General features: G+C 49.1%; 10 protein-coding genes across 10 annotated transcripts; 8 read left to right on the forward strand and 2 right to left on the reverse strand.

Annotated features, from left to right (window-relative positions):
- Positions 1-1,379: 1,379 nt before the first annotated feature.
- N7520_003662 (60S ribosomal protein eL21) lies at positions 1,380-2,411 on the reverse strand. The gene is made up of 4 exons (XM_057137597.1): positions 2,360-2,411; positions 2,179-2,246; positions 2,064-2,111; positions 1,380-1,928 (listed from the first exon to the last, which is right to left on the reverse strand). The coding sequence occupies exons 1-4, from the start codon at positions 2,393-2,395 to the stop codon at positions 1,598-1,600; spliced, it is 483 nt and encodes a 160-aa protein (XP_056998062.1). The 5' UTR covers positions 2,396-2,411; the 3' UTR covers positions 1,380-1,597.
- Positions 2,412-2,664: 253 nt separating this feature from the next.
- N7520_003663 (40S ribosomal protein uS4) lies at positions 2,665-3,488 on the forward strand (the record flags this gene model as incomplete). The annotated part of the gene is made up of 5 exons (XM_057137598.1): positions 2,665-2,672; positions 2,734-2,771; positions 2,829-2,847; positions 2,925-3,023; positions 3,077-3,488. The coding sequence occupies 5 exons, from the start codon at positions 2,665-2,667 to the stop codon at positions 3,486-3,488; spliced, it is 576 nt and encodes a 191-aa protein (XP_056998063.1).
- Positions 3,489-3,786: 298 nt separating this feature from the next.
- On the reverse strand, positions 3,787-4,772 carry N7520_003664 (uncharacterized protein; the record flags this gene model as incomplete). Its single annotated transcript, XM_057137599.1, has 3 exons — positions 3,787-4,217; positions 4,273-4,453; positions 4,554-4,772. 3 exons carry the CDS (start codon positions 4,770-4,772, stop codon positions 3,787-3,789), a joined length of 831 nt encoding a protein of 276 aa, XP_056998064.1.
- Positions 4,773-5,021: 249 nt separating this feature from the next.
- Positions 5,022-6,302, forward strand: N7520_003665 (uncharacterized protein; the record flags this gene model as incomplete). The annotated part of the gene is made up of 2 exons (XM_057137600.1): positions 5,022-5,119; positions 5,186-6,302. 2 exons carry the CDS (start codon positions 5,022-5,024, stop codon positions 6,300-6,302), a joined length of 1,215 nt encoding a protein of 404 aa, XP_056998065.1.
- Positions 6,303-6,716: 414 nt separating this feature from the next.
- On the forward strand, positions 6,717-7,439 carry N7520_003666 (DOPA 4,5-dioxygenase family protein; the record flags this gene model as incomplete). Its single annotated transcript, XM_057137601.1, has 4 exons — positions 6,717-6,787; positions 6,838-6,970; positions 7,029-7,086; positions 7,135-7,439. The coding sequence occupies 4 exons, from the start codon at positions 6,717-6,719 to the stop codon at positions 7,437-7,439; spliced, it is 567 nt and encodes a 188-aa protein (XP_056998066.1).
- Positions 7,440-8,034: 595 nt separating this feature from the next.
- N7520_003667 (uncharacterized protein) lies at positions 8,035-9,270 on the forward strand (the record flags this gene model as incomplete). Its single annotated transcript, XM_057137602.1, has 5 exons — positions 8,035-8,122; positions 8,171-8,501; positions 8,552-8,608; positions 8,668-8,829; positions 8,901-9,270. 5 exons carry the CDS (start codon positions 8,035-8,037, stop codon positions 9,268-9,270), a joined length of 1,008 nt encoding a protein of 335 aa, XP_056998067.1.
- A 1,647-nt stretch (positions 9,271-10,917) lies between these two features.
- aspE (septin) lies at positions 10,918-12,568 on the forward strand (the record flags this gene model as incomplete). The annotated part of the gene is made up of 2 exons (XM_057137603.1): positions 10,918-11,399; positions 11,449-12,568. The coding sequence occupies 2 exons, from the start codon at positions 10,918-10,920 to the stop codon at positions 12,566-12,568; spliced, it is 1,602 nt and encodes a 533-aa protein (XP_056998068.1).
- Positions 12,569-13,383: 815 nt separating this feature from the next.
- On the forward strand, positions 13,384-16,135 carry anxc4 (annexin ANXC4; the record flags this gene model as incomplete). The annotated part of the gene is made up of 2 exons (XM_057137604.1): positions 13,384-15,771; positions 15,839-16,135. The coding sequence occupies 2 exons, from the start codon at positions 13,384-13,386 to the stop codon at positions 16,133-16,135; spliced, it is 2,685 nt and encodes an 894-aa protein (XP_056998069.1).
- A 2,879-nt stretch (positions 16,136-19,014) lies between these two features.
- Positions 19,015-19,245, forward strand: N7520_003670 (uncharacterized protein; the record flags this gene model as incomplete). Its single annotated transcript, XM_057137605.1, has 1 exon — positions 19,015-19,245. One exon carries the CDS (start codon positions 19,015-19,017, stop codon positions 19,243-19,245), a length of 231 nt encoding a protein of 76 aa, XP_056998070.1.
- Positions 19,246-23,626: 4,381 nt separating this feature from the next.
- On the forward strand, positions 23,627-26,664 carry N7520_003671 (putative C2H2 zinc finger domain protein; the record flags this gene model as incomplete). The annotated part of the gene is made up of 3 exons (XM_057137606.1): positions 23,627-23,779; positions 23,879-25,769; positions 25,850-26,664. The coding sequence occupies 3 exons, from the start codon at positions 23,627-23,629 to the stop codon at positions 26,662-26,664; spliced, it is 2,859 nt and encodes a 952-aa protein (XP_056998071.1).
- Positions 26,665-27,365: the final 701 nt, after the last annotated feature.

Here is a 27,365-nt window from a genome sequence, read left to right on the forward strand (position 1 = left end):
CAAACGTGGGTATCTAGCACACTGGAGTTGCATCTGCACATCAATGAACATTGTCATTGGCGGGATACCAAGGGGTTTGCTTGAATTGCCGGGGTCCGATCCTCAAGTCACTCTAGATCGAGTTCACATTAAGCCGATATTAGGCCGACGGAGGACTTACACTGTTAAATTGAGATGGTACTAATCTCTCACTGCGGCATTTAATATATATGGCTCGGAACAAGGCCGATGATCCTCTCAAGCTACGGCTGTAAAGTCTGAGTTGGACAAGAAAGGTAACTATCAAATTCAGTAAGGTTGATAATGTATTTAGAATCTTGCACCACCGCTGTCATTGGTACATAAGTAATAGCATGGTCGAAGTTCTGTCAACGCAGTATGTAGTACTTCTACCATAGCATTGAACCTTCAATTCAAACTTAGCTATTTACAGCCATTTCATAGGATACACAAGTTATCGTTTCGCTTCCAACCTTGGTGATCTTGCTAAGCATTGCATAAGGTTCACTTTCCCTACATGTACTGATGCCTCAGGATCCGCCAATACATCAACCTTGGAAGGGAGAGGGGCATCAAATATGTATAGGGTAGTATTGCTTTGGACTTCTTTTAGTAGAAGGTTTCAGTACATGTAATGCTCAAGAAGAGGAATATAAATTTGGAGTTTTCTATTTCTCTTTCCATCATTCTTCCAACATTTGAAGCTTTCTTCTCGAAATACATCTTCATCTGCAGTATGGAATGGCCGAGGAAAACTAGGAAATTACATTTCAGTCCTCACCAACCGATAAGTGGCTATGGACGACATGTCGGTACCAATACTTAATGCCGTGAGAAGATCACATTATCCCCGGAACCTATTTGCCGCGGACATCCGGTGCGACAAGTCATGGCTGCAGCGTCTGTTGAGGGATATCTTCGAGGCACAAATCACAAGTTCAAGACAGAGACTCAATATTTTCCTTGTCTCGAAGCTGACCTGCTGCAAGAGGTAGAACCAGCTCTGTATGGGTTGAAAAAAAAAACACTGGGAGGAGCACTTTCAAAGATCCTATCAGCGGAGAAAGAATGGGGCTGAACACTGACAAAGATGAAAGACCGCAGGAAGGAACATTTGAACATTATCTATCGCTTCGACTATGCTTTTTTTGAAGCTCACAAGCATGTCGCCACTAAAAATGGATGTACGATGAAATGATCTTCCAATCAATTTATAATTCGAGTGAATATTCAGGGGTGATAGATAGCAACAGTGTATCCTTAAGCTCGAGGCAGTTTTCAGACTTGGAACTGACTACAATCCTAATATATCCATATTGCAGACAGAGGGTTAACATTTGCATGCACTTCTTTAAATATATCATTAATCGTGGGATTCAGGTGAACTCGGAAATTTTTGATTTTTGTTTCATTCAGGGGAATCTATGCACAGGCTTGAGATGTGCCAGGGCATCGAAGACCCATCACGCGTCGTCTCATGCAGCCCAAGTCCAGTTCCAGCCACTTGGGCGTGAAAAAGCGACGTAAACCCAGTTCTCAAATAACACCGAATAACCACGCGCACCGAACCCACAGACCCATTTTCCATGCGAGTCCCTTAGATGTGGGTGTCGTAGGCGATGGGGACAACGGTCTCGGGAGCGTTACCAGCCTGGGAAACGAGGTGGCCGGAACGGGGACCAACAGCCTGGCGCTTCAGGTGGACGTGGATACCCTTCTCCTTGGCCTCACGCTTCTTGAGGGCGTTCTCCTTGACACGGTTGATGAACTCCTCGCGGGAGCGGGAGTGCTGGACGTGCTCAATGCGGACGCTGATGCGCTTCTCGAGGTAGCGGTTGTCGACGCGCTTGTACAGGAGAACACCGATGGAGGACTTGGTGACGTTGTAGACGACACCGGTCTTACCGTGGTAGACCTTGTGGGGCATACTGTTCAAACATCTCAGTTACTGTGTTCCATCTCAAGGGCAAATGTATGTCGGTGGAGGTTTTGGTGAATTTGATGTTGCTCATTGCGAGCAATTGGGCGAATGAAGCAAAGGGGAAGATTCGGATTGTACTGACCCCTTCTGAACGGCACCGTTCACCTTGATGTCGACGATGTCACCAACACTGTAAAATTTGTCAGATCTTCATTTCTTGATATTCTCACGAGTTTCGAGGTTCGGGTTGGGCGTACCGGTAGGTCTTCATGTAGGTGGAGAGACGGATCATACCGTGCTCCTTGAAGGAGCGGCTGAAGGCATACTGTGCATTTTTGTCAGTATGGTCGTTCTCTTCCGCTTCTCTCGTCCTTCATCCGACTAAATCGTAGATGGTCGATTCGTAGAGATTATAGCAAATGAAATATGGCGACGTACCCGAGTGCCGGCACGGAGACCGTACGAGTGAGGCATGGCGACGGTATTGGTGGTTGGTGTTGGTGGTGAATTGGCGACAGCGGGCCTTTGTTCAAGATGAAGCGCAAGACCCGATTAATTGTGGCCGTCATGTGACTGTGCGATCCGTGGGACCCGTGACTGGGTTGGCCCTAGCCCTCTCGCAGCCAATTTAACCCTAATCGGACTAGCTCGGAATAAGCGACTCCACCCGACTCACCTTCTTGCTTTTCGACCTTAGGGACGTTTCTTCGTAGTGTGCTCAACTTCGCGACAACTCAGCAACCATGGCCCCGTGAGTATATACAGGTCATTGAAGATGGATTATTGCAGGATTCTGACCGTCGAAATTATAGTCGCGTTTACTCCAAGACCTACAAGGTCCCCCGTCGCCGTATGTGAAATTCTATATCCCACCAAATCTTCAAGTCCCATTGCTAACTCATCGCAGCGTTCGAGTCGGCCCGTCTGTTAGTACACCCCGGCCACTGATCAGAAGCGTGCTTCTGGTTATGTCGTGACACCCCAACTAACCTGTTTTTAATAGTGACTCCGAATTGAAGATCGTCGGCGAGTTCGGTCTCCGCAACAAGCGCGAGGTGTGGCGTGTTCAGCTTACCCTGTCCAAGATCCGTCGTGCTGCTCGGTATGTGGATGAAAAATTGGTCGCGGATGCACAATATACTAATACCTCCCTAGTGAGCTCCTCACTCTCGATGAGAAGGACCCCAAGCGTCTGTTCGAGGGTAACGCCTTGATTCGCCGTCTTGTGCGCATCGGTGTCCTCGACGAGTCCCGCATGAAGCTCGATTACGTCCTTGCCCTTAAGGTCGAGGATTTCCTTGAGCGCCGTCTCCAGACCTGCGTGTACAAGCTTGGCCTCGCCAAGTCCATCCACCACGCCCGTGTCCTGATCAAGCAGCGCCACATCCGTGTCGGCAAGCAGATCGTCAACGTTCCCTCCTTCATGGTCCGCCTTGACTCCCAGAAGCACATCGACTTCTCCCTGACCTCGCCCTTCGGTGGTGGCCGTCCCGGCCGTGTTCGCCGCAAGAAGGCCGCTGCCGCCGCCGGCGGTGAGGGTGAGGATGCTGAGGAGGATGAGGAGTAAATTAGCACCAAAAAATGAAAATTGGGCGTCCGGTCGGGTTTCGCTTTGGGCAGATCAAAATTCTGGGGGTCCTGATGGCTGCAGCATCTAGCGCTTTATGTTGTATGATCATGCGAATCAATTGAACAAAACCAGCCTGAAAAATGGCTTCAATTCGAACCCGAATTCCTTTCGTTGTGTAATTCATTCCATCAAACCTAGTCAATATGCAAGTACAGATATAGTTCCTTAACGCCATTCCCCGCTACCAACCTTAAATCATTCGGTCATGTCATCGTCCGTCGATCGGTTAGAGTTATTATCCCTCCACGCCCACCATTTCCTTCAATGTCTCTTCTGCACTGCGGTACCACCGACCCATTTCCTCAGTGCCGTCCGTCTCACCCTCCTGCTTCTTCCGTCTGGCTTCGCGTGCCTGTGCGACAGCCTCTACCTTCCGCCGCTCGAGCACTGAGCACTCCCTCTCAATCGCCTCGGCTTCCCGACTTTTGCGGGGCAAAGAATTCTGGACAGCAGCCATCTGCCGATTGAGCGCCGCCAATTCTGCCTCACGATCGGCGAGCAATTTCACAGTGGCAGGGAGAGACAGGTTTTGGGATGCTCGAGGATCCGATGTATCCATGTTCGCAACTTGCTTCGCGCGGAGGCCCGCAATAGTACCCTCGAGATTTTCAATTGATTCTGGGAGGCTTGCGAGCTGCGCTTCTTGGACTTCAACGTTCTTGTAACCTGTAAAAGCGCTGTCAGCTGAGATTTTGCGAAGAAACCCCGAAGAGAAACTTACGGCTAGCCAGATCACGGCTCATCTTTTCCATCTCTTCGATCACCATGCGGGCTTCCTCTTTCCGGGCCTTGAGCTCTGCCTTAACCTCCGCCAGCTGTGTCTCCAACTCTACGTTCTCATTGTGTCCCACGATCAGAGGTGGATCGCCGACGATTGCCCGTAGAAACTTTTCTTTAGTAACCTGTTCGAGATAGGAGAATCGCAATTTGGAAAAAAGTTCCTGTACTCACAGGCAAGTTAGCGAATGTGACTGGTCATCGTGACAGAAGGTAGTAGCAGACCTTGTAGTGTGTCAAATCAGCTTCAAGAGAGGCAGGAGTTGGATCATTCAGGTTTGACAATGAGACATCTGATCTTCGCTTTGAAGGTGAGGGGTTCGCGTCGCCAGCGTCCGAGATAGGTTCTGCAATTCGAATGATACTGAGGTTCTGCTTCAAATCGCCTTGCTCATTTTGAATTTTTAGAAGCAAATCCAATGCCTCTGATGCGTTGGCTGTCATTTCAGACATATATTGCCTTTAATAGACGTGTGGTAGTATACTGGTTTCTCTGGAAAGTGGGTTGGATTGCTTCAAGCGCGAGGAGTTGTTCATCATTTGGCTTATCGCGATAAGAAGGCGGTGTGGCGGATGGATGAACGATCTGGAAGGTGCAACTAACATTACTCTTCCCCACATGATGCGACAAAAGGTGCCTAGACATATCACCAGCCGTTCCTCATGGTGACGCGGCCGCGGGCCTCTGGTTAAATGGACGACAATTATGTTGCGCAGGTCCTTGCCAAAGAGGCGAAGGACAGCTCTCAGAAGTACTCAGCTGAAGGCATAAGTGCATATCTGCCTCGCAAGTAGGTTCCTCAGAGCTCTTCAATCCCAATTTAGTCTTAGAGTGCTATACTGACACAACAATTCAGAGCCGCAGGCAATGCTCCTAAGCCAAATCTCCGATTCCTTCGCCATTTGATCAAAGAGACAGACAATCACAATACGGCTCTCAAACGCAAGGAAGAGAGAGATTCCAATACACGTATGCGAGAACTGAAGGAACAGTCTCCTACTTTTAAATCTACATCTCGTTCAAAAGATTCGTCCCGCCCCCGAGCCTCTGAGAAGTCACGCAGAGAACATCGTGACGATCGACACCGATCTTCTCGACGACACCGAAGCCGCTCTAGATCCACTGATAGAGATCGTTCACGACGACATCGGCATAGGCATAGCGAGGACGACAAAGATAGAACTCGAGAGATGAGTCGGGACCGTGAGCGACGACGGGACCGCCACCGGCATGCATCTCGCAAAGATCGGCAAGATAGAGACCGATCCTACTCAAGATCTCGCAGTCGGTCTCCCCGCAAAGAGCGCACCTCCAGATCACATCGTGAGCGACACCGATCTGCGTCCCCATCTCGCAGAAAATCCCGTTCACACCGAAACCCGCGCGATCCAGATTTACCAGCCGGCCACGCCGATACAACTTCTCGCAAGCGTGATTCCTCCCTGAACCGCAGGCACGAGTCCCCGTCCTCCTCAACCTTACGCCCTATCGAGTCAGGCAACGAGTCAGATCCTCTCGAAGACATCGTCGGACCCCTCCCTCCCAAAGAAAAACCCGTTCGCTCGCGGGGCCGCGGGGCCTACAAAGCCAACGCCAGCACCATCGACTCACACTTTGCATCGGATTATGACCCCACGCTCGATATCCAGCCAGTTGATGACGAAGGCATCAAAAAACCCTCCCGCCGCGCCGTCTCTGGTCTCATGACTGCCGAGGATGACTGGGAAATTTCTATGGAGGCGCAACGCGAACGCGAATCTTACAGATTGAGGAGCGAAGCGAGACTTCGGACAGCTGGCTTCGATGAAAAGGTTATTAATAAGTACAAGGCACAGTCTCTTTCTTCTACTGTGAGCGTGGAGCCTCAGCCCGAGGATGTGCGCTGGTCCAAGAAGGGCGAGGGACGGGAGTGGGATCGGGGGAAGTTTGTTGATGATGACGGACATATCGATGTTCGAGCTGCTTGGTCCTAGCGGTTCATAGCGGGTCTGTTGCAACATTGAATTTTTGCATGGACATTACTACTGTAACAATACCACAATGCCATTTCTCGGGTTTACCTAGAATCTTTCCAAGGCTTTCATTTCCATGTTCTGTACTGGATGGACCCGCCCGTTCCGCGGCTTTGTAAGTACGGAAACGCCCGATGTTACCAAACTGACGACATCTGTCATCATAATTTCAAAGCATTTCTCAGCAAAGCTTCTGAGGTTGTGCTGATTGATAAGATCGGATCCGACACCAGTATTTTGTGCCGAAGATCTCCCACGTTTGATACGCTATTTTGCACAATATATATATCGGGGTGCAGACCAACCACACTTGAATCCTTTCACACTCTCAAATTACTCAAGGCCAGCTCGAACTAATTCAAACACAATCCCGACATGACAGATCAATTCGCTTACTCATATCCATCACCTTTGGAGGGGTACGAGAACCTCGAGCCACTGTCCGAGTAAGTCAAATTGAATACGATCACTCTGTTCCCGTATTAATCCTGAACAGCGAGCGGAATGAAGATGGAAAATCCCTCAAGAATCCCCAAACTGGCATCCTAAGTAAAGCCTACGATGAGTTTCCCGATCCATTGAGCAAAGGCCGACGCGGCGGATTCGACGTCCACATCTACCACTTCCAAGTACCCAACCCACCGAATAGGTAAGACTAAGTACTTAAGCTAACACAAACCTCCACAGACAAACCCAGACCAAGTAGCCTTCGCAAAGGCCCTTCATGAAAGAATCCGACGCGAATGTAAGAGACATCCACCCACCAACACTCACCAAACTAACAGAAACTTAGTCCCCGAACTCCGCATCTACCGATTCTTCGACCAGCCCGTCGGCCCCCACCCTGTTGCCATGTTCGAAGTAAACATCTTCACACCCGCCCAGTTCGGAGCCTTTATTCCCTGGCTAGTAATTAATCGGGGTCAACTGAGCGCGCTGATCCATCCGAATACGGAGATTGAGACGGGAGCGGAGGAGGAGCGGAATCATACGCAGCGGGCGACGTGGTTGGGGGAGAGAATTCCATTGGATTTGAGGTTGTTTAAATTGTGGAAAGAGAAGGAGCAGAAGGAGAAGGAGAATCAGCAGGGAAGATAATTTCTTCAAAAATTCCATAGGTGTTATGGAAAAGTTATTACTACCCCGCATCAATGTGTTTTCTATGTGGAGACGAGATAATCAGATGACCCCGTCACACACACTACACCTATGATAAATGACAAGTCGGTTTATATGTATCGACCATCGAATCAGAAGCCCTGAATATGCCAGGCGGTGCCTGGGTTGTCGATCTATGGCCTTGAATTCATGCATGTAACATTCCAGGGCTTCCCCGATCAGCTATGTTTAGTCCTTCCCACTGCAGGCCGGTCACGTATCTCGTGGGATTAGTGGATAACCTGACCTTTTTTCTACGGTCCTCTAGTCTTTGACATAGGATCTATGATATGATTTGCTACATGGAGTCTTAAAAGGGCTAATGCTCCCTGTAGGTATACCCACGGGCAATGTGCAATGATGGCTATTCGTTCCTCGGTAGGTGTTTGACCTGAGCGGTATCTGAGTCTGGTGATAAGATCATACTCATGGCTATATGAATAAAGAGGACTGTATCGCTCGAGTCTCAGAAGTTGCATTATCATATCGCCGGCAAGATACCCCAAGCTTAACAGCGTTTCTCACGCACCAGATAATGCATCTTATGGCACTCGCCTTAGCGGTTCTACCTTTTCTTCAACCTTCCATCGCATCCAACATCCCGCAATATGTATACAAATACGGTGAAAATTTCCCCTGGATCTATAATCTCAACGTCTAACACGAAAAAGCTCCACTAGTATGGCTTTACAGCACAGACCCATACCGACCAAGCGATCTACAAGCACAACTTGATAATACCACGCCAGAGGTCAACTGGACATCTGTCGCAGATGCACCATCCCCACTAACGCTAAATAACCTCGACCAACTCAATGCCCTAGGCAACACAAGTGTCTATCTCACAACCTCCGGAGGTATCGCCCAGACACCCCAACCATCCTGGTGGGATGGCATCTCGCCCGACAGCGACGGACGCATCGGGAACGGAACCGGATGTGCCATCATAGTCGTAGACCATGGAAGCGGTGAAGTAGATGCATTCTATTTTTACTTTTACGCGTGAGTCACAAGTGCCCCGAAGGGAACTCGAGTCTCACAACCATATCAAGATACAACAGAGGCGATATAGTGCTAGGTCTAGAGATCGGTGACCACATCGGTGATTGGTACGTCTTTCCCCTAGGTATCATGGCAGAAGCATACCAACACTAACACAACAAAACAGGGAACACAATATGATCCGGTTCATCAACGGCACACCACAAGCAGTATGGTTCAGCCAACACTCCAGCGGGCAAGCATTCAGCTACAAAGCGCTCGAAAAGCAAGGGTTACGACCCTACACATTCTCTGCAAATGGAACACACGCCAACTACGCAATTGTAGGGTACGTACGAAGCCGCATTCACAATTACTTGAGCCATGTCATGTCCTGTCACTGATGTTTCCACTGGATAGAAGACACGACCACACCATCCCCAGCGTGAATCTGCCCATCGGATTCTTACTAGACTACACCGATAAAGGCATCCTCTGGGACCCAACACTAAATGCCTACGCATACACCTACGACCCCGCAACAGCAACCTTCGCATCAGACAGCGCGGTCTCATATCCAGTCCCATGGCTAGAGTTCAATGGGCGATGGGGAGATGCCCAGCCAGTGGGCGAGCCCACAATTTTCGGAGAAGGGAAGTACGTAGCTGGACCGAATGGGCCAAAATTCAAGATATTGAATCGGAAGACGGTCTGTCCGTCGACACCGTGTATTGTGTTGCCGTTTCGAACTTGGGCAGTGGAGAATGGGTTGGTGACACAGCCAGAGTAATAGTAGTTTATTATGGTATATAGCGATATAAAGCCCTCTGCGATGTTTTCTGAATCTAATCATCCGATACGGAGTAGATAAGAGCAAATCCTGCACGCGATGACCCGCTCCACGTGTGGACCCACAAGGAACGTGCACATTTTCATTTTGATTTTCATTTCACGACTGGTGAGTTTCCCCCGTGTGAACAAATCAGGAAAAAATATCCGAGTGCAATAAAAGAAGAGGTCAGGTGTTTGATGATCCAGGGATCCTGAATCAGTGTTGTTTCGCCCACAGAGTAAACGCGTCCCCGAAGTGTGTGCCCCACCACGTTGGGATCAAGCTCGCGTGGATCGTGCATGTCGGTGAGCCTAATAAATTAATCATAGAATATTATAACAAGAGTACTCCGTATTGGTTCATTGATGTTGATCCAGGTACAGTAAGTACTGAGAACTGTGCTCTGCCACCGGCATCGCAGGTCCACTTAAGTTGCGGCTTCCGAACCAAGTTGGCTTGGACGCGACCCAGTCTCCTGGATCACAACAAACAGCCTTAAACCGAACTTGAATGAGAAATGATGCAAGCCGAAATTCTCATTTCAAAGGTGGAGTTAAGTCCAACGGCCTGCACGTGCCAATTCAGCCTTTCAGCCTTTCACTCTGACCTCCTTATTGGACATATTCTCTATTTCTATATAGTAGAGAGTATGGACTACTCCGTAAATACCCAAAAACTACTTTACTTTGTACTCTGTACTCTGTGGAGAGCAAGAATTGGAAAATGGCCTCCCGCCTTGACCCGTTCCTTGTCGGGGATTCGCTGGTGGGACGAACAGCTCCAAGTGGGGGCTTTTGTTGCTCTGGACCGTGTCATTTTACCCCTGAATCATCCAATATCAGTTCAATTGCTTCTCATAAGGAATAGAATAGTAGTTAACAGATGGGATATATCTTGTGTTATAATAAGGTCATCACCTCCAGTGCTCACTTCTTCTCCTCCAATTAACCCCCCCTGAATCAATGAGAAATGTTATGATAAAACGTATCATAAAAGCATAAACCCTGTAACCTTTAATCATTAGCTCGAACCGACTTAAGAAAGATCCTCATCTCGGGTTTTTTCCTTCCTTTCCCACCCACTCCTTTCCCTTCGTTTCTCTCCCCTCGCGCCGCTATAGTCGGACGCTGTGAGCAGGCTGGTTCTCAATTTCAAGGTTTTTCAACTTCACCAATTTCGATTCCAAATTCCCCTGGGTCTGTCTTTCTGACGAGACGATTACAACAACTCACACTGGTTGAGAGTTCTGTTGCTATTCATCTGATCCGCCTGGTTTTCTTCTCTTTGCTGCTGTCGCAGTCTCTCTCGTTTGGATTTCTCTGGGTCGCAAGTCGCAAATCCCCGCACCTGATCAGTCTCAGACCATTGAATTGGATTGGGAACAAGGTTGTAGGTGACAGAAAATCGGATATGTAAGTTGGCAAAAGATTCCGTGCATATACAGATGAGGGGCAGATGTCGTACCAGACTCAAGGAAGTAAACAATGGGCTGATTGATGTTTTGACTGCAGATTATATCGATTTTGACATTCAAACTGCAACTTGAATAAAGAAAACAAAAAGTTAGAAAACCTCCAAAAAAACGGAAAATTTACGCGCTCAAACATGGCGACTCCAACTTCCTCGCGCGCGCCTTCTGATGTGCCTTCCACTCCGGAGCAAACTCTCAACGCTCGTCGTACCTCACTCGGTTTCCTTCGCCGCTCCAAATCTACTGAACCTCTCGGTGAACACAAAGCTTCTGGTAATCGCAAGAAGATGACGAAATCTCAAATCATGGAGGAGGATATGCGCCGTCAGCGCGAGTCGTACGCCCCTAAAGCCGCCCCTCGTTTGCCCGATTTCTCCCCCACCCCGCAGCTCGAGACCTTTGGAGGTGAAGAGCGCGATACTCTCAAGGTTGAGCCTACCTCGCCTCGTCCTCACTCTGGCTTTGTGCCTCCCCCGCAAGTCATCGACGCTATGGACCCCTACGCTCGTTCCGAAAGCATGACCCACCGTGGTCGCTATAGCTACGCCAGCAGCGCTGTCAGCACCGTCAACAGCCCTCGTCGCGTACGTCGCCGCAAGGATCCTACTTCCTACAAGTAAGTTTCATCGATTATGGATACATGAACAACTCTTAACCTAGAACAGCATCCTGGTGGTTGGCGCTCGTAATTCCGGCAAGACCGAATTCCTCAACTTTCTCCGCAAGGCGCTCACCATGCCAGCACACAAGCACCCTATCCGTACTGCTGAAGAACTGGAGGAGTTAGAACGCCAAACTTCCGCCTACGAAGGTTTCACCTCACAGTATCTCGAAACTGAATTTGATGGGGAACGCGTCGGCCTGACCCTGTGGGATTCCACTGGTCTTGAACGCAACATTGTCGACCTGCAGATGCGCGCCGTGACCGGTTTCCTGGAGAGCAAGTTTGAGGAGACCCTTGCAGAGGAGATGAAGGTGGTGCGCTCACCAGGCGCACGCGACACTCACATCCACTGTACCTTCCTGCTGTTGGACCCGGTTCGTCTCGACGAGAACATCGCTGCGGCCGAGCGTTTCGCCAATGGTACCTCCAAGGCTACTGATACTCCCGTGATGGGCGTCTTGGATCAGAACCTGGACCTACAGGTGCTGCGCACCATCCTGGGAAAGACTACCATTGTGCCCGTCATCAGTAAGGCGGATACCATCACCTCCGCCCACATGGAATACTTGCGCAAGGCCGTCTGGAACAGCCTCAAGAAGGCCAACATTGATCCTTTGGAGATCTTGACCTTGGAAGATCAGGAAGAGTACTCTTCATCGGAGAGTGCGGATGAGGAGTCGTTAGATGAGCGCGAATCCGAGGCCGAATCTCCAGAATCTTCCGGGTCGAGTGACTCCAAGATGCCGACTCGCACGCCATCCCAGCGTAGTCAGAGCACGCGCAAATCCAGCGCATCACAGGGTTCTGTCAATCCCAACGTGCCATTTTCCATTCTGTCCCCGGACCCACACTCCCTCGCATCTGGAGAAGAACCGGTCGGTCGCCGATTCCCATGGGGTTTCGCCGACCCATACAACCCAGAACATTGTGACTTTGTGAGGCTTAAGGACGCGGTGTTTACTGAATGGCGATCGGAGCTACGTGAGGCCAGCCGTGTGATTTGGTATGAGCGCTGGAGAACCAACCGTCTCAACCGCAATGGACCGCCTGCGCCTTCGCCCGCGCCCAAGTCCTACGGTGGTCGCAAAGGACCACTTAATGATGGTCGTCGTACTCGTTAATTTGATATTGTCTTTGTCTTCTTTTCTCTCCTGTTCGCATAGCTTGCTATTCCGCACATACCCCCCTTTTCCCACCTCATGCACGAGGATTTTTTTTTGTCTTTTGTTTACTTCCATTCTCCACACAAAACGTGTCACCTCGAGTGTCTGAATTCCACTTTTACGCTTTCTTTATGCTGTTCAATGTTTAACTGGATCCAAATGAGTACTGTAACCTTGACCATGTGGATAGTCCCACGTATTCTCTAGTTGTATTCACAATCGATTCCTTGGCGCATAGGCCCTATGACCCTAAAGCAGGTTCAGCGGCTGAAGCGACAGGGCGATCCCAAGCTGACCTGCATGGAACCAATAGGAACTCGTGACCGACGGTTCCATGCGCCCTTTCTGCAAGAATCAGCCAGTCGGTCGGACTTCCCCGTTGCTGTTAGAAGCATTATGAGGCTCTAGATTATTCTCTCCATTTCCCTCCAATTTATTTTCTCACTCCTAAGAGAAACAAGAAGCGAAAAGCTTCACTTCATGGTAGCACAAGTGACAGGGCTGAGAACTTGAACTGTGTGGACCCCAACACGATCCCGCTTCCCCTCGCGATTGAAACTCTCATTCACTTGTGCGCCATCAAATTCCCCCGCTCAGGAAATCCCTAACTCTCCTGAGGAATCCATCAATTCTTCCTATTCATTCTCCCAAACTTCAGAACCCCAGAACCTCTGGTTCCATTGTATACTTGCCGATAAACATTTCTCCAGATTTGGCTCTTGACGCCCCACAAATCTATCGCGGACCCTGGAACGCTTAAACCAGACCCAAACATGTCGCTTCAAGTAAACGACTCCCGGTCGCGCACCCGGTCTAAATCACCAGGTCGTCGCGAACGCTCCAGATCTCGCGATAGCCGCTCTGCATCTGACCTGAACTTATCTGTGGATACATCGCGACCACGCTCGCGCTCCCCCGCAGTTGAAAAGTCCAGTTCTAGTCGCAATTATGATCTGGACGAGGCGGAGATTGATCGCCAGTACAAATTGATGAAGGAGAGTCAGGAGCGGGTGCTAGAGCGAGAGCGGGATGCGAGTAGGGCACCCCGGAGTCCTGCGCGGTATGAGCGCGATGTGCGCCGCGATGATTCCGATGATAGTGCCAGAAGGCGCGAGCGACGTCGGCGCGAGGAGAAGGAGAAGGAGAAGGAGAAGCAGGAACTGGAGAAGAAGCGCGATCGCTACGAGCACTCTGACGATGATCGCGATATGAGAGTCGTTCAGCCACGCGAGTACGCTCGCTCTCCGCACCCTTCGCCCCCGTTACCGAGTCGTAATGGTCATGGGCGGAATAGGAACAGGCGAGACGAGGAGAGCGAAAGCGAGAGCTCTGACGACTCTGTTGATGATGATCTCGCGTACGGTGATGTACCCGGTAGTCATCCTAGCTATGCACGACCGGGAAGATTCCGCTACGCGGAGCAGAAGGGGATGTTTTCTGCGCCGCCGCTGCCTCAGCGCCCGAGTACGAAGACGGATTGGGCGGCTGTGCCTGAATGTGAGCGGCCTGGCTTTGTGCCACCTACATCGCAGGCTGGGATGCCTGGGGCGTTTCCTTCGTCGGGGTATGATGTGCCTAGCACGATGGCGCCGAGTTTTCCGGCGCCGCAGTATGGGAATTCGTCGCAGCTGCAGGGTTATGCGTCGACTGGGGCTTTTACACCTTCGCATTATCGGACGGCTTCGGCGAGCGATGTTGGTCATCCGCAGGGATATGCTCAGCCGACTCCGTATCAGTATGCGCAGGTTGATCCTAATGTGCGGTATACGTCTAAGGCTGCGCCGAAGCCGATGTATACGGCTTCATCGGAGGCGCAGTTTTCTACAATGGCTGCAGCTGGTTACCCTCGAGGACCTCAGCCTCCTATTGCCCCCGCGCAACCTGACCAGCCGGTATACTCCTACAAGTATCCTAGCTATGAGCCTCAAATCTCGGAGAAGCAACCACCGCCGCCCTCGCCTAGAGCCGCTCCGCAAAAGCAATATATGGAGATAACGCCTGGTGGGGGACGGACTCGGCCGCATAGTTTGTCTGTGTCGTCGGCCAATAACCTCGCTGTTGCTGGGGCTGCTATGTCTGGACATCACCCGCCTGCTAGTCCTTTACTTGAGCCGTATCGTGGTACCTACCAGTCAATGTCGCCTATGCCTTCTCCCATCGTCATTCCCTCTGTGCGTGACGACGATATCTCCGACTTGGAACCACTAGATGGCGAGACCTCCAGCTCTGAAACCCGCCGACGAAGAACACACACCCGCACAAAGTCCTCTATTAGCGAGAAAGAGCGCGAATACGAGCGAGACAGCCGACACCGAAGCAGCAAAGAAAAGATACGCGAATCCGACCGCAAAGACGAAAAGGAAAAAGAAAAGCGACGCAGCCGCCCAACAACCCACGACCATGACTCCCTAACAGCAGGTGACTCCTCCCTCGTAATCCGATCCCCCAGCAGCGCCGGCCGAAAAAGAGTGTCCTTCTACGATGCCAGCACCGACGCCGAGGCCATGCAATCCGCCCTTAACCACACCCGCAACATTGACAGCAAAATCATCATCCAAACCCTCCCCCGCCTAACAGGCGACGAGATCCTCCTCCTCCGCCAAGAATACAAAACCCGCGTCAAAGTCCATGGCAAAGGCATAAACCTAGCCAAACACCTCCGCCTCAAACTAGGAACATCCTCCTTCGGAAAAGTAGCCTACGCCACAGCCCTTGGCCGCTGGGAATCAGAAGCATACTGGGCAAATTGCTACTACCAAGCCGGAACCTCACGACGCGAACTCCTAATCGAATCCCTAATGGGTCGCTCGAACGCCGCTATCCGTGAGATCAAAGCCTGCTTCCGAGATACCCGCTACGAGAATAGTCTAGAGCGCTGTATGCGCTCCGAGTTGAAAGCGGATAAATTCCGTGTTGCCGTCTTACTTGCACTGGAAGAAAGGCGTCAGGATGATCGCGAACCATTAGATTCTAGACTCGTCAGGCAGGATGTTTCGGATTTACATCATGCACTTGTTTTGCGGGACGGAGGCGAGACTGCCATGATCCAGATTATCGTGTTACGAAGTGATTCGCATCTTCGAGAAATCCTACACGCCTACGAAGCTATCTATGGTCAGAATTTTGCTCGTGCAATGATTTCTAAGTCCCGGAACCTGGTTGTATGTTCCTCTCACCTGACATCTAAACAGTACCAGTGCTCTAAACTAACATTACTTTTTTTACTAGGGCGAAACACTAGCTCACATCCTTAACGGAGCCATTAACCGTCCCATGCGCGACGCCCTCCTCCTCCACCAAGCACTAAGGGAATCGAAATCCGGCCGCGAGCGCTCCGAGCTCCTGATCTCACGACTTGTGCGGTTACACTGGGAACCGCGACACTTTGAGCAGGTGAAGATTGATTATCGGAGACGGTACGGCGAGCGAATTGAGGAGGCGATTGCGGAGGAGATCTTGACATCGAGTAATGGGGGTGAATGGGGGGAGTTTTGTATTGAGCTTGTGCATAGTTCTGTTGCTTAGAGGATTTCTCTTTGCTCTGGCTCTGGCTCTGGCTATAGGTGGGAGTGGGAATGACATCAATGGATCCGGCTAGATACCCGTATACGAAAATATGATTGTATGTGCATTTGCATTGACTCTGGAGATGGAGTCTAGACGCATCATCTTCAGCCAGAGTCCAGACCAGACCAGACTATGAGATCCTTCAAGATCTCGCCGAGTCTAGACCCATCCACCACCGCCTGACATCAACAAGCCTCTCACTTCAGCTCTATAAGGCTCCCAGTGTAACCTTACTTGCATAGAACCGAGTTCAACCGAACTACGCATAACCATCTCAGACGATCATCTATGCAGCGGTGAGTACGAAGCGCTAGTATCGGTGTCCAGACGCCAGAGCAAGAAGCAGAACCAGTTGCACTGCCACAAAAAAAGACCACAACCCGGGTTTTGATCCTGACTAGCAGTCCACATCACCCATTGGTGTATGAGCCTTGCAATCGTAACTGGATCACCTGGGTCCTGACTTGGGCAAGAGCTAGAAGTTAGGTAATTGAACTGCGCCACGCCGCTTGTCCGCCACAGGCTAGCTTTGGGTTGAAAGTATAGCAAAGAGTAGAATCCTGTAAGCCAGAACAAACAACACGGAGTAAAGTCTGGATTTGTTTCAACCAAGTGGCTGCTGATGTGACTGTGGCTGATTTTGGTGGCTGGTGGACCGAGGGCGCCATGTGCAGGCAGTCACGCTGTTGCCTGAGAAAAAGGAAAGAAAAAAACAAACATTTGCTCAACATCTACTCTACCCCGGAGGTCTGATCCCGTTAACTTTGGTGGTAACGAGTACAGTGATCACACATACATGTTGACAACAGAAGTCATTCAGCCCAACGGAAAGAGATTTCAATGACTATTCGCGATAATGCCAAGAACCAGTGCATGCATTGAGTTTCGGGACTTTGGGTAGAACCAGTTCAGCTCGTCAAGTCCATGCTTCAAGTGGTTCACTTAAGGCTTTATCGCAAATTGTTTTTTTTTTTCTTTTTAAATTGATTTGACAATTTTTTCCTTGACTCATATTCATATCTTGCAGAGTTTTCCTTTTTGTCTTATCACTTAAAGAACTTGAAGTTTGTCAGCCTGAAAAAGCAATTAAGCTTGTACGGTATGGGATACACGCAAAACGGGGGACAAAGCGTGATATACAACCATGAGAGTACGGGGTACTACAGTGATCCAGATGATCTATACAGAGGAAATCAAACCACGTTGCATTAAGGAGTTGGTCTGACTCAACGGTCTTTAGTTCCATACTTGGCTGTGCTTTGGGTAAATGGTAGATGTATCTGTCGTCATTGTATAAGAGGTCGGAATTGCATAATACTGATTCGCCCGACTGGAGCAATGGATTGGATTTGGAGGATTTTGGTGATCTCATCTTACAGGTAGAAGTCAACTAGCGCGCAGCCAGCTGATCGGGCTTTCGCACTAGCCCACCCTTGTTGATGATTTGGCAATGGCGGTCTAAAATCCCCTAAGCCTAGTTCTTATTTATTGATTCATTGTTGGGCGTCGAGGCTTGGATCCATGGTGTTGGAGTGGCAGTGGAGATGCGATGTGTTTCCTTTCATTTCACCCTATTTCCCCTTTCCCTTCCTTAACCCTGGTGTTTGTACCCAGGTTTATGGCGTGGGTTCTCCTGATAATTTTAGGGGATCCGACGCTAAGGAGAATTGAGTTAAAGTGAAGTGAATAGAAGTGAAGTAAGGTGACGTGATGAGGGGTACTGTAATGTGGTACTAATGATCCAGAGATTGCCCCACGGCGCTTGTATAGTAAAGACCTATTGAATATCAGAGGTTTAAGATTGAAACGGCTGGATATTTTATCCACCGACCGCCATCTGTGATGGACTCTTTGATAGGCAGATTGAAAATCTCAATCCAAATACCAAACTATCGGGTCCGTTAGGCCGATGATTGGCATTCGGGACGTACTCGAGACTTCCGTTGTACTTGTCTTACATGCGTGAAAAGGATCCATTATGGTATCCGGCCGGTATTCAGGAACGGGGCACCCGGCATATCATATGGGCGACCACTCAGGAGGAACTTTGGTGACCCTGCTACTCAGACTCACAGTTCTACACCGATATTTCGTTGGGCGCTTTTCCTAGACAGATATGACTTGCATTTTACTTGAAATAGATGTGATGAAAATACCATAGTTTATTTCTCCTATTGCACAGGGCGGACCCTGGTTGGCAAATGTACCCCTGCATCGGATTTTGCCCTAAAGGTACAAAGTTTTGATTTTCTATTTTATTTCTTTTTTTCCCCAGTACTTTGTACCTTTGTTCGTTCATTTGTCCTTTGTCCTTGAATTTTTCTCTTAATTCATTTTTACATCCACTATTAGTTCTCGAATAAACTTTCCGATCTCTCTAGGCAGGAGAGAAATTGATTTAATTTTCCGGAAATAATTTACCCTTGATCTCAAGGCAGATCTGGATCTACAAACCCGACTCGGGTGACGCTATTATCACCCTATCCTCCATGAAATCTGTCCTGGGTTTGCACCCGGGCATATCGTACGCGGCGATGTTATGGCTATGCTCTAGATAATGCTTCTCTATCTATAAAGACCCTCACCTCGCTTGAGGTATCCATCTCACAACGCTCTCAATTTCGTGCACCGCATAGTGAGTTACTGGATCCACACCGCGTTGTTCATTCTAACAAACTGTCTATCTAGCTACAAGCTTTCCTTACCACCACCTTAGCTACGCTACGTATTACTTCTCAGGATGAGTCAATCAACGTAAGCTACTTAATACCACTAGCTGGCCATTCTCCCCACAGCAGTGAATGCTATACTGACGATTCCTCTCTTTTAGCTCCAACATGGCAATGGATCTCTCCCAGATGGGGGCATGGGCCAAATCTGCTCCCCACTTCCATGGCGACGGATCTACCACTCACCTTGACCTCGAGCTCGAGCTTTCCCGTACCGCCTCCACCACCACGTTCCCAACCACGAGACCCAGCAATGGGTACTCCCCTTCCCTGGAAGCCTATGTGAACGCCCCAAAATCGTCTCAGCCATGGTCTTCTCTCAACGTTAGCGGCCGCTAGTCAACGACCATGTAAGGCCTGTGATTGGGGGGTGGAGAATTACGAGTTCATGCAGATGCAGATGCAGACTGCATGCTGCAGGTCGGGTCGTCCGATGTCGGTACATTAGGAATGGATTTTGAATTTGACTTTGGCTTTGTTTCATGGCCGGTCCGACTGATGGAGCTAGGTACTTAGTCCCATCGGTCTGACAAACGGGATATACTAGCATCTTGCGATGGAGAATGGAGAATGGGAATAGGAACGGGGCATAGAGGGACAATTGGGGACCAGGAGTGGATTTGGGGAGTTTTGTTTCATGCTTATTCTTTGTGATTCTGGTTTTCCTTTCTTCTCATTTGTCTTATTACAAAAAATTATTGTTCTTGCTGACTGCATCTCTACGTCATCCCAGGGGCAGCAGCCTACCCCGCCCAATCACTGTAGGAACAGGATGAAAATTTTTCCTTCCCCCCTTTTGCTTGCAGCTTCTGTCTTGGTTATTTGCATATACGGTTTGACGGGACTTTCTTGATTTCCATGGTTTATGTCGATATGCCGCCCGATCCATGGAACGGACCCGCTCTATAGTGGGTATGTGGGTCTGTATAGATCTGGAGAAAAAGTGATCTGAGACAGCCCGTGATCACCATTCGTACAAGGCTGAAACCCTGATTTTTGCTTCTTTGAACTCCTACAATGGGATTCGTATCTCTCCGTAGTCGGCGCTGGCCTTGGCAGATAACTGTTGAAGGCCTGTGGAGCCTCAACGTGAACGTGACGGAAACGATCACCAACGCATACAAAGCACATCATGAGACCAAACCGAAGCACATGCAATGCAAATTTCCCAGGGCTGAGCTGGGTTTCCAGCTAAGGAGTCCCGGTGAAAGAAAAATCAAGGATAAAGCCTTTCCTCAAGAATTATAGTACCGTCAAACGGGGATTGGTCCCAGCCTCGAGTTAGTCAAGTCCGTAGGGCGACAAGAAAGAAAACCCAAACCAAGCTTCAAAGCTTGCCTAGGTAATAATCACAGCTCCAATATAAGCCATGGCCGGCATAGGCTATATTATCCCCCTCCACACAACCACACCCGCAACCCAAATCCAGGGCCCAAGTCGTGTCCGATCAGATGAGCTACCCGGATTGCTCGACCGGTGTGCAGAATTCGTGTTCATCTCCCGAGGTCTGGGGTCTGAAAAAACCTAACCTTTTCTACATGTCAGTATCCGGGGAGATATCTAGCGACCTGGCTGTGCAGAGTATAGCAAAGCAAAGTTCGCTTATCGTCTACCCCCCCCCCCCCCCCGGCCACGCCTCACTTCTGATCATCGGTCCTAGGTTTCCGGGATGTGTTTCCCGTTTCCGATGCGGAGGAGTAAGTGACACCCGGCCGAAGGAATTATGTGTATGGATTGGCATTATCTAGAGTTTGATTGGGAGCTTCTTATTGCATGTATATCCGCCCGATTTCCTATGCATGGATTCGCCCCCGTACGCGGATGCGGGGGTCCGGAGCACATGAGCATCGGCGGACGGGCGCCGATGTTGATAGCGAGTTTGAGCGCCCGATTGCATAGCAGGGAATTAAGACGGCTGGTTTGATTTATTCTTCTATCTTGGTTCTAGTTCTGGTTCTGCCTGTATGTTAAGTCGATCGTGGTTGTTTTCCTCAGATGCGCGCTGCGCTTAGCTTAGCGTTTCTTCGTGATATGATGCACAACTAAAGGGTCCACTATGATGTAACTACCAGGTTAATAGAGAAACCCTGCCTATATTGCCCTTTTCTCATTAGATTTAATTGGTTTTATCTTATTTTATTTTTCTTAGATTTGTGACTTGTCAGAACCGGCCCGATTGTTCCGTTTGATAGGAACTCCACGGGCAATGGCGGGTGTTTTCGGGTATTTTGGAGTTCAACGAGAATAATTCTAATTCTAAATTCTAATGCCAATTGAATTCAAACTTGAAGTCACGGGTGCCAGATGACCATGTTCCTCGCAAATCGCCTCATTTTCGTTTCGTCGCTCGGACCTCAACGTGTTCCATGATGGTAAACTTTTGTAAATCAACAAATTACTGTAATACCAAGGTAATGTGGTTTTAAATTTTTAGGGGCAAATGCATTCGCTACCCTCTCAGAGAATTGCAAGGATGCCATGGCTGCAAAAGCTGTTACACTTGGTACATTCCAGCTGTACGCAAACCATCGGTAAGCACCCGTCAACAGACTGGGCATTGCCATTTGCAGAGGATATTCACGTGGGTACGGATCGTGAATATAATTCCATTGTAGGCTAGAAGTTGTGTGGACATAGCGCTGGGGGTCTTAGGAGGAGGTTCCCTGACCTCCGTATTCCAGCAAAATTAATCACCCTCGAGGGTGATTCTCTAGCATCTAACTGGCCAGAATGCCATCCACCATTGCAGCGTCTGCCGCACAAGGGCATTCGAGGTGTGTGGTTGGATATGCCTGCCACTCATTTGGCTTGGGACTTACTAAAGGCCTTGAGAAAGGTGCTTCGTCTGTTACAAGGGTTGCATTAGCTGTCGGCAGCTGTAGACATGGGAGGCGGTCATTTTCATCTCCTGTGCTTTGGGGTCTGGCAACGACTAGCAAGATTTAAGACGACATATGCTTGAACGTTGATTGGGAGCTGTGACTGTGGAAGGAGACCCGCAGGGTGCAAAGAATTGATGATTGGCTCCACGAATGTTCCCACCGGCTTGTTTACTGGTTTTAAGTTTCGCCACACCAATATCGGCCCTTCTGGCAGGACTTCAGCCTCTTCAGAGAGCAGATGAAATTGGTCGGCATAGATTTCGTTGGTCGACGGGGTGAGTATTTTCCCAGTGATAGTCATATTCATGCCTTTTAAGCCTAGCCGAAATTTTGACTGTGGCGCTGGTCCGGGAGCTATAGCTCCTAAGCCGTTGAACAACGCCTCTCTTGTCCTCTGGAAAAGAGTTGCCGCGTTCCCTGGTCTCTATAATTTACTTGGCGATAAGAAAAGCTCGTTTAGTTCCTTCTCAACATCTCTACTTGGCAAGTAGACATCATCAGATCTCAGAGTTTCATCGGTTTGGCCTTCGGCAGAACAGTCGAGACCATCTTCAATTGTGTTTCCATACTTTGAACCCATCTTAGGTATAATCAATTACATATGCAGCTGCTTTTATGCTTTTTTCTGATTTTCCGACCGTAAAAAACGGGTGTAAGGTCTAATATCACAGCTGAACACATGATATTAGACCCTATATTTACCATTCTTAGACTGTTTAGGGTCTAATTAATATATTTCTAGCTTTATTCATAGATGTATAAGTGGTGGTAGTTTATTTTGAGGCTAAAATGCGTGGTGGATGCCAAGCACCCCATGACCAAAAGCACGGGTATCGCGATTCGTTTCACAATTTAAGAAGACCCACGTGGAGTTCTTAACATCTCTGAAACACTGAACTGAACAGGCTGTACGGAGTGGAGTAGATGGGTATTTAGTATTTTCTCAAAAACCTTCTTGACTAGCGAGTTGGCGTAATAATAGACACGGTTGAAGATCGCACGGGGCTGGCACGAATTGGGATGGTCCGGATAGAACGTGTTTAATAAGATAATCATATAAGAACTATTCCGGTAGTAGCCCCGGATGGTATGTCTTGTTTATGTTTTATTTATTTATCCAACATTAACCGGGATAAAATGGTTGCGGCCTGTGATTGTAACGGAAATACCAATACCATACGGCTCTGTTCTGGTGATGAAGTCGGAACTGATCAGTGATATTAATGATGAAACTAATCCTCCTCAAACATCACACTCGCTAGTGAAGCCTCACCGCCGTTCCTAAAACGCTATTGTATGATGATCTCATTGCTTCTCATTCTCAAGGAGGCAGTGCCAATCTGCTTCCCCGTGCTTACCAAGAATTAGGCGTCCGACCCGAATTCAACTGCGCCTCATGTCGGTGCTTTCCTGCGAACCATCCAAGGCAAACGATATATTCTGCTTCTGCCCAACAATGGTCTACTATCTATTTCCCTTAAAAGACAAAAAGCTGCTCAAAGGCTTGAACGGCTCATCATTCTACAGTCGGGGGTTGACCAGCCCCGCTACGGGAGCTACGGAGCATAGTTGACTGACGATTCTCCAGTGATCAGCTTGCTTCGAGTGCCCAAACATTTTCACCCGGGGGAAAGTGGGGACTACCCGACTGTCACCGCCCAAGCAGCCGCAAAAGGTATAAATAAAAGGTTCCATGCCACCTTTTAAAGGCTGCTTCTATTACTTTGTCTCTGTCCATTCACTTTGACTCATACAGCACTTGGGCCTTGGTCCAGTGCTTGAGGACCTCATAAATTTTTTATTCCAAGAATTAATTTTATTTATTCCTTGTTCCCATCATGGCTGACTTCGGTTACTTTGACGACGATGGGTCTTTTTATCTGCTTCCAGCCGAACCTATCAGACTGGCAGACTACAGCACCCACCCCAATTCGAACAACTGTCAATTGGTCTTCAGTCAAGCTTCGGCTGGAAATTCCCATTCAAACTCGGTAAGTTGGTCTGTCTTGGCTTCTCTTTACCTTGCTTGATCCAATGGAAGACATCTATACACAGAATCTATCCACTTAGCAGACACTGACAAGATCAAGAATTCGCAGGAATCGTCTTGTCCAACGAGCAGTACGAGCGAGACCAGTGCACCTCCCGAACATGAATCAATACCTGGTCCTACAGTCCAGAAGCATATTCCCGTTCGACCGGAGGACATTTATCACATGTCAGGTGGAATGGACCAAATCCAACTTCAATATCTTGAAGATGACTCCATATGTATTGAAGATGACTCCCAGGTGCTGCAGATGGTAGCTGGTATGAATCCCGACCAGCGAATGCCTGCTCTTCAGCAGAGATCTATGCTCGGTATACCTGCACTCGAGCAAGCTGAGCCCTTGGAGGGAGTGAGCCTTCTTTGCGGCATTCTCACCGGAGCCCTTCACACAGAGGCAGAGCTGGCTTCGACCTTGCAGAACCTCAGTCAATGGACAAACACAGTCAAAAGAAAGTTGAACGACAGAAAGTTGAACGACAAAAAGTTGAACGACAGGAAGTTGAACGACAGGAAGTTGAACGACAGGAAGTTGAACGACAGGAAGTTGAACGACAGGAAGTTGAACGACAGGAAGTTGAACGACAGGAAGTTGATCGACAGAAAGTTGATCGACAAAAAGATGAACGACAAAAACAGGGTCACAAAGAGGCCCGCGTCCAAACCAAACATGTCTTCTGTGGGTGGAAGTGACAAGAAGAAAAAGGCAAAGAAGTTCTTCCGGTGCACTGACTGTGGCACAACATGTGGTACTATGGGAGCATCCCAGCGACATGCTGATTATATCCACCAGCCAAGTACCAAGTATTACTGCTCTTTTTGCGATCACGTTTCGTATAGAAAAGACAAACATCGTGATCACTGTCGAACTGCGCATTTATGGGGAACAACCGACGAGGAGATTAACGAATGCATGGAGCCCCTCAACTGTCCACCTGTCTGCAAGCTTTGCCCGAGGCAGACTGGAAACTGGAAAGAGTTCTACAAATGCTTTATCAGCCACGGTATCATCGGCCAACCCGATGAAGATGAGGAGGTAGAAACTGATGATGAAGATGATGAAGATGTCGACCCAGCCCCTGGTAATGGTCGCACCTTTCCACCAGTAATCGGGGGCACAAACGTGCGTCTAGCACAGGGCCAGAATGAATACTATCCTGGCATTTCAAACCAGAGCTGGAACTCATTCTCTATTCAGAGCCCGAATATCAGCGTCAACCCACAAGCCTTCGATATGGATCGCTCATTCTCGCATGATGTTGGCATGTTGGCACCTCAACCAGGTATCCTCCACGATAATCAGTTTCAAAAACGCCGAGCAGCTGGTCATTCTGATATTCTCCGGGGAGTTACCCAGCTTGGGCTACCCCCACAGCACCCACCAAAGCGAGCCAGACAAGCTAGTGCTGAGTCTCCAGAGCACCGCCTCTGTTGGGGATGCAAACACCAATTCAGCGGCTGTGATCTCTGTGAAAACAAAACAGCATCGGTTGACAGATGCCACGCGTGCCCTGGTGCTACGATACCTATAGCAAGCGCATCAGGATCTCAAGTGGCTCGACGTACTGCTCAAGGCCAGGGCATGAATAATACGTCTTTTATCATTCCTCAGGGCCAGCAGCAAATGCGTCATGGACAGTGGCTGACTCCTACACCACTTGGAAACAACCGTCAAATGCCACAGCAGCGCCCTGGAAATCGTCGTCTCACCGGAAGTCCCCAGGGACTCCCTCGAGACCCATTTTATCATGCCAATATGGTGATGACCCTGGAACTACCAGATTTAAGCGAGGAGGACTTACTTTCCCCTGGACCTAAGCCCTCTGATGCGAATTTCGGAGGTACCTGGTTGAGTTGCCTTCCCATCCGAGTCCCACTCCTAGGAATGGCCAAGGAGCCCTCAGAAGCAACAGTTTCGGGGTTGGAGTATGGAGGTATGTGTCGAGCGTTTGATACAATGACGCTTTTCCCAGGATTCCATCTTCAATCTACTCAGACTTGCTAACTTCTACAGGCGAAACCATATCCCCCCTGGGCAATCTGCCTGTGGCTAGAATTGGGAAATCAATTCCAAATCTATGTGGCTGCCCCTGTCGAACGAAAACCTCCTACTCGAGCAATGCCCGCGTTGAACTTGCTCCTGGCAAAATTCTTGACATGACCCTTACAATCCTCCCACAAGATCGCGTTGTGCATCCCCTCCGGACCAGGGTCAGGGTCGTAGTGAAGCTGCTTAAGTTACGCTCCTCGGTCGCTCGGGCAGGGAACAAGAAGAAGAACAAGGAAGACGCGAAGGCCATTGAAGAAGTCCTCAAAACGAGCTTGGATGGTTCAGCCTCCACAGAGCCTGTCAAGGAAAGTCAAGAAGACCCCGTCGATGAATCCGACTGCTCTGAGTTCGAGGACGACGGTTTGTTCTCCGACGCCGAGTCCGTCACGTCTTCCATCTTTGAAGCTTCTTCGGTCTCCGAACTTGCCATGGTTCCTTTTAAGAGATCAAAACCAGCCTTGTTCCACAATGACGAAGACGAGGATGAAAATGCCTCGGACCTGTCCCCCGACAGGGAACCAGATGATACCGAAGCCCTCCAAACACAATCTCTATTCCAAATATGCGACTACGAAGAGACCGAGCTGGAGATTTCCATGGACCTCGATTTCCAAACCTGTCTCGAGAGACTTTCCACTTGGACCGATGGCCTCGCCGACATCGAGTACTCCGGTCATACGATCAGCGATCCTACCCGTGTCTTTGAATACTTTTTCAAATACATAATTTACGTGATATTCGCCCTAAGCCGCTCCAGAATCATGACTGATAATCGTTGATTGAGCGATGCAAGAAACTGTTATGCCTATTATACCTCTTCATTTCGACTTTCTTCCTGTTGTTCTTATACCCGATACCCCCCTTTGTTACTGATTGATTGATGGCGTTATGTGTGAATGAGACCACGATTTCTGCAATTCTCTTTCTTCCATATTTGTGATCTTCTGATTCATGATTTACGCTCTTATAGCATCAGGTGGTGCGGGCTGGACCGGATCTGACAGCGATTTACTTTGATCTTAGCGGATGCTTGGTTTCATAATAAATGTTCTTGTTGGACGTGCGTTTCTTCATTTCCTTCTGCATACATAGTTTTGTTACTTTCAGCTTCTGGTTTGTCCGCTTTGGGACCATTATCCTCCACCGCCACCGAGTGCGTAGCGAAGCCTTGTTTACCAAAATATCCTTGGCGTTGCCTCCTTTCACATCATGTTAAAGTAGCCGCAGCTTGACCGCTAGATCCCAATGTCCGAATCTGTGTGTTGATCGACACCTCGAATCAATCCTATGAGATCATTTAATCGAGGCAGTGCTAGTCTTGCATGCATAGCCCCGGCTGACACCTGGGCTGTTTAGCGTACAGCTTAGCTCCCAAAGCCCCACAGAGCTCCGCCTCGACGTTCTACATCGGGTCTCGTGTCCATGCGTGCAGAGTTAATCAACGGGATATCAGCAGGTATGTGTCTACACCGCATCCATA

The sequence above is a fragment of the Penicillium odoratum genome (genome assembly GCF_028828045.1).
Source record: "Penicillium odoratum strain IBT 22623 chromosome Unknown utg000003l_segment0_segment0, whole genome shotgun sequence".
NCBI classification, from domain to species: domain Eukaryota; kingdom Fungi; phylum Ascomycota; class Eurotiomycetes; order Eurotiales; family Aspergillaceae; genus Penicillium; species Penicillium odoratum.

What these genes read in the sequence shown, in the direction of transcription:
- N7520_003662 (XM_057137597.1), bottom strand. Translation starts at nt 2,395, where the DNA reads ATGCCTCACTCGTACGGTCTCCGTGCCGGCACTCGG. An exon ending in ACCTACATGAAGACCTACCG is followed by an intron (nt 2,112 to 2,178) that starts GTACGCCCAACC and finishes CAAATTTTACAG; the next exon opens with TGTTGGTGACATCGTCGACA. An exon ending in AACGGTGCCGTTCAGAAGGG is followed by an intron (nt 1,929 to 2,063) that starts GTCAGTACAATC and finishes ATGTTTGAACAG; the next exon opens with TATGCCCCACAAGGTCTACC.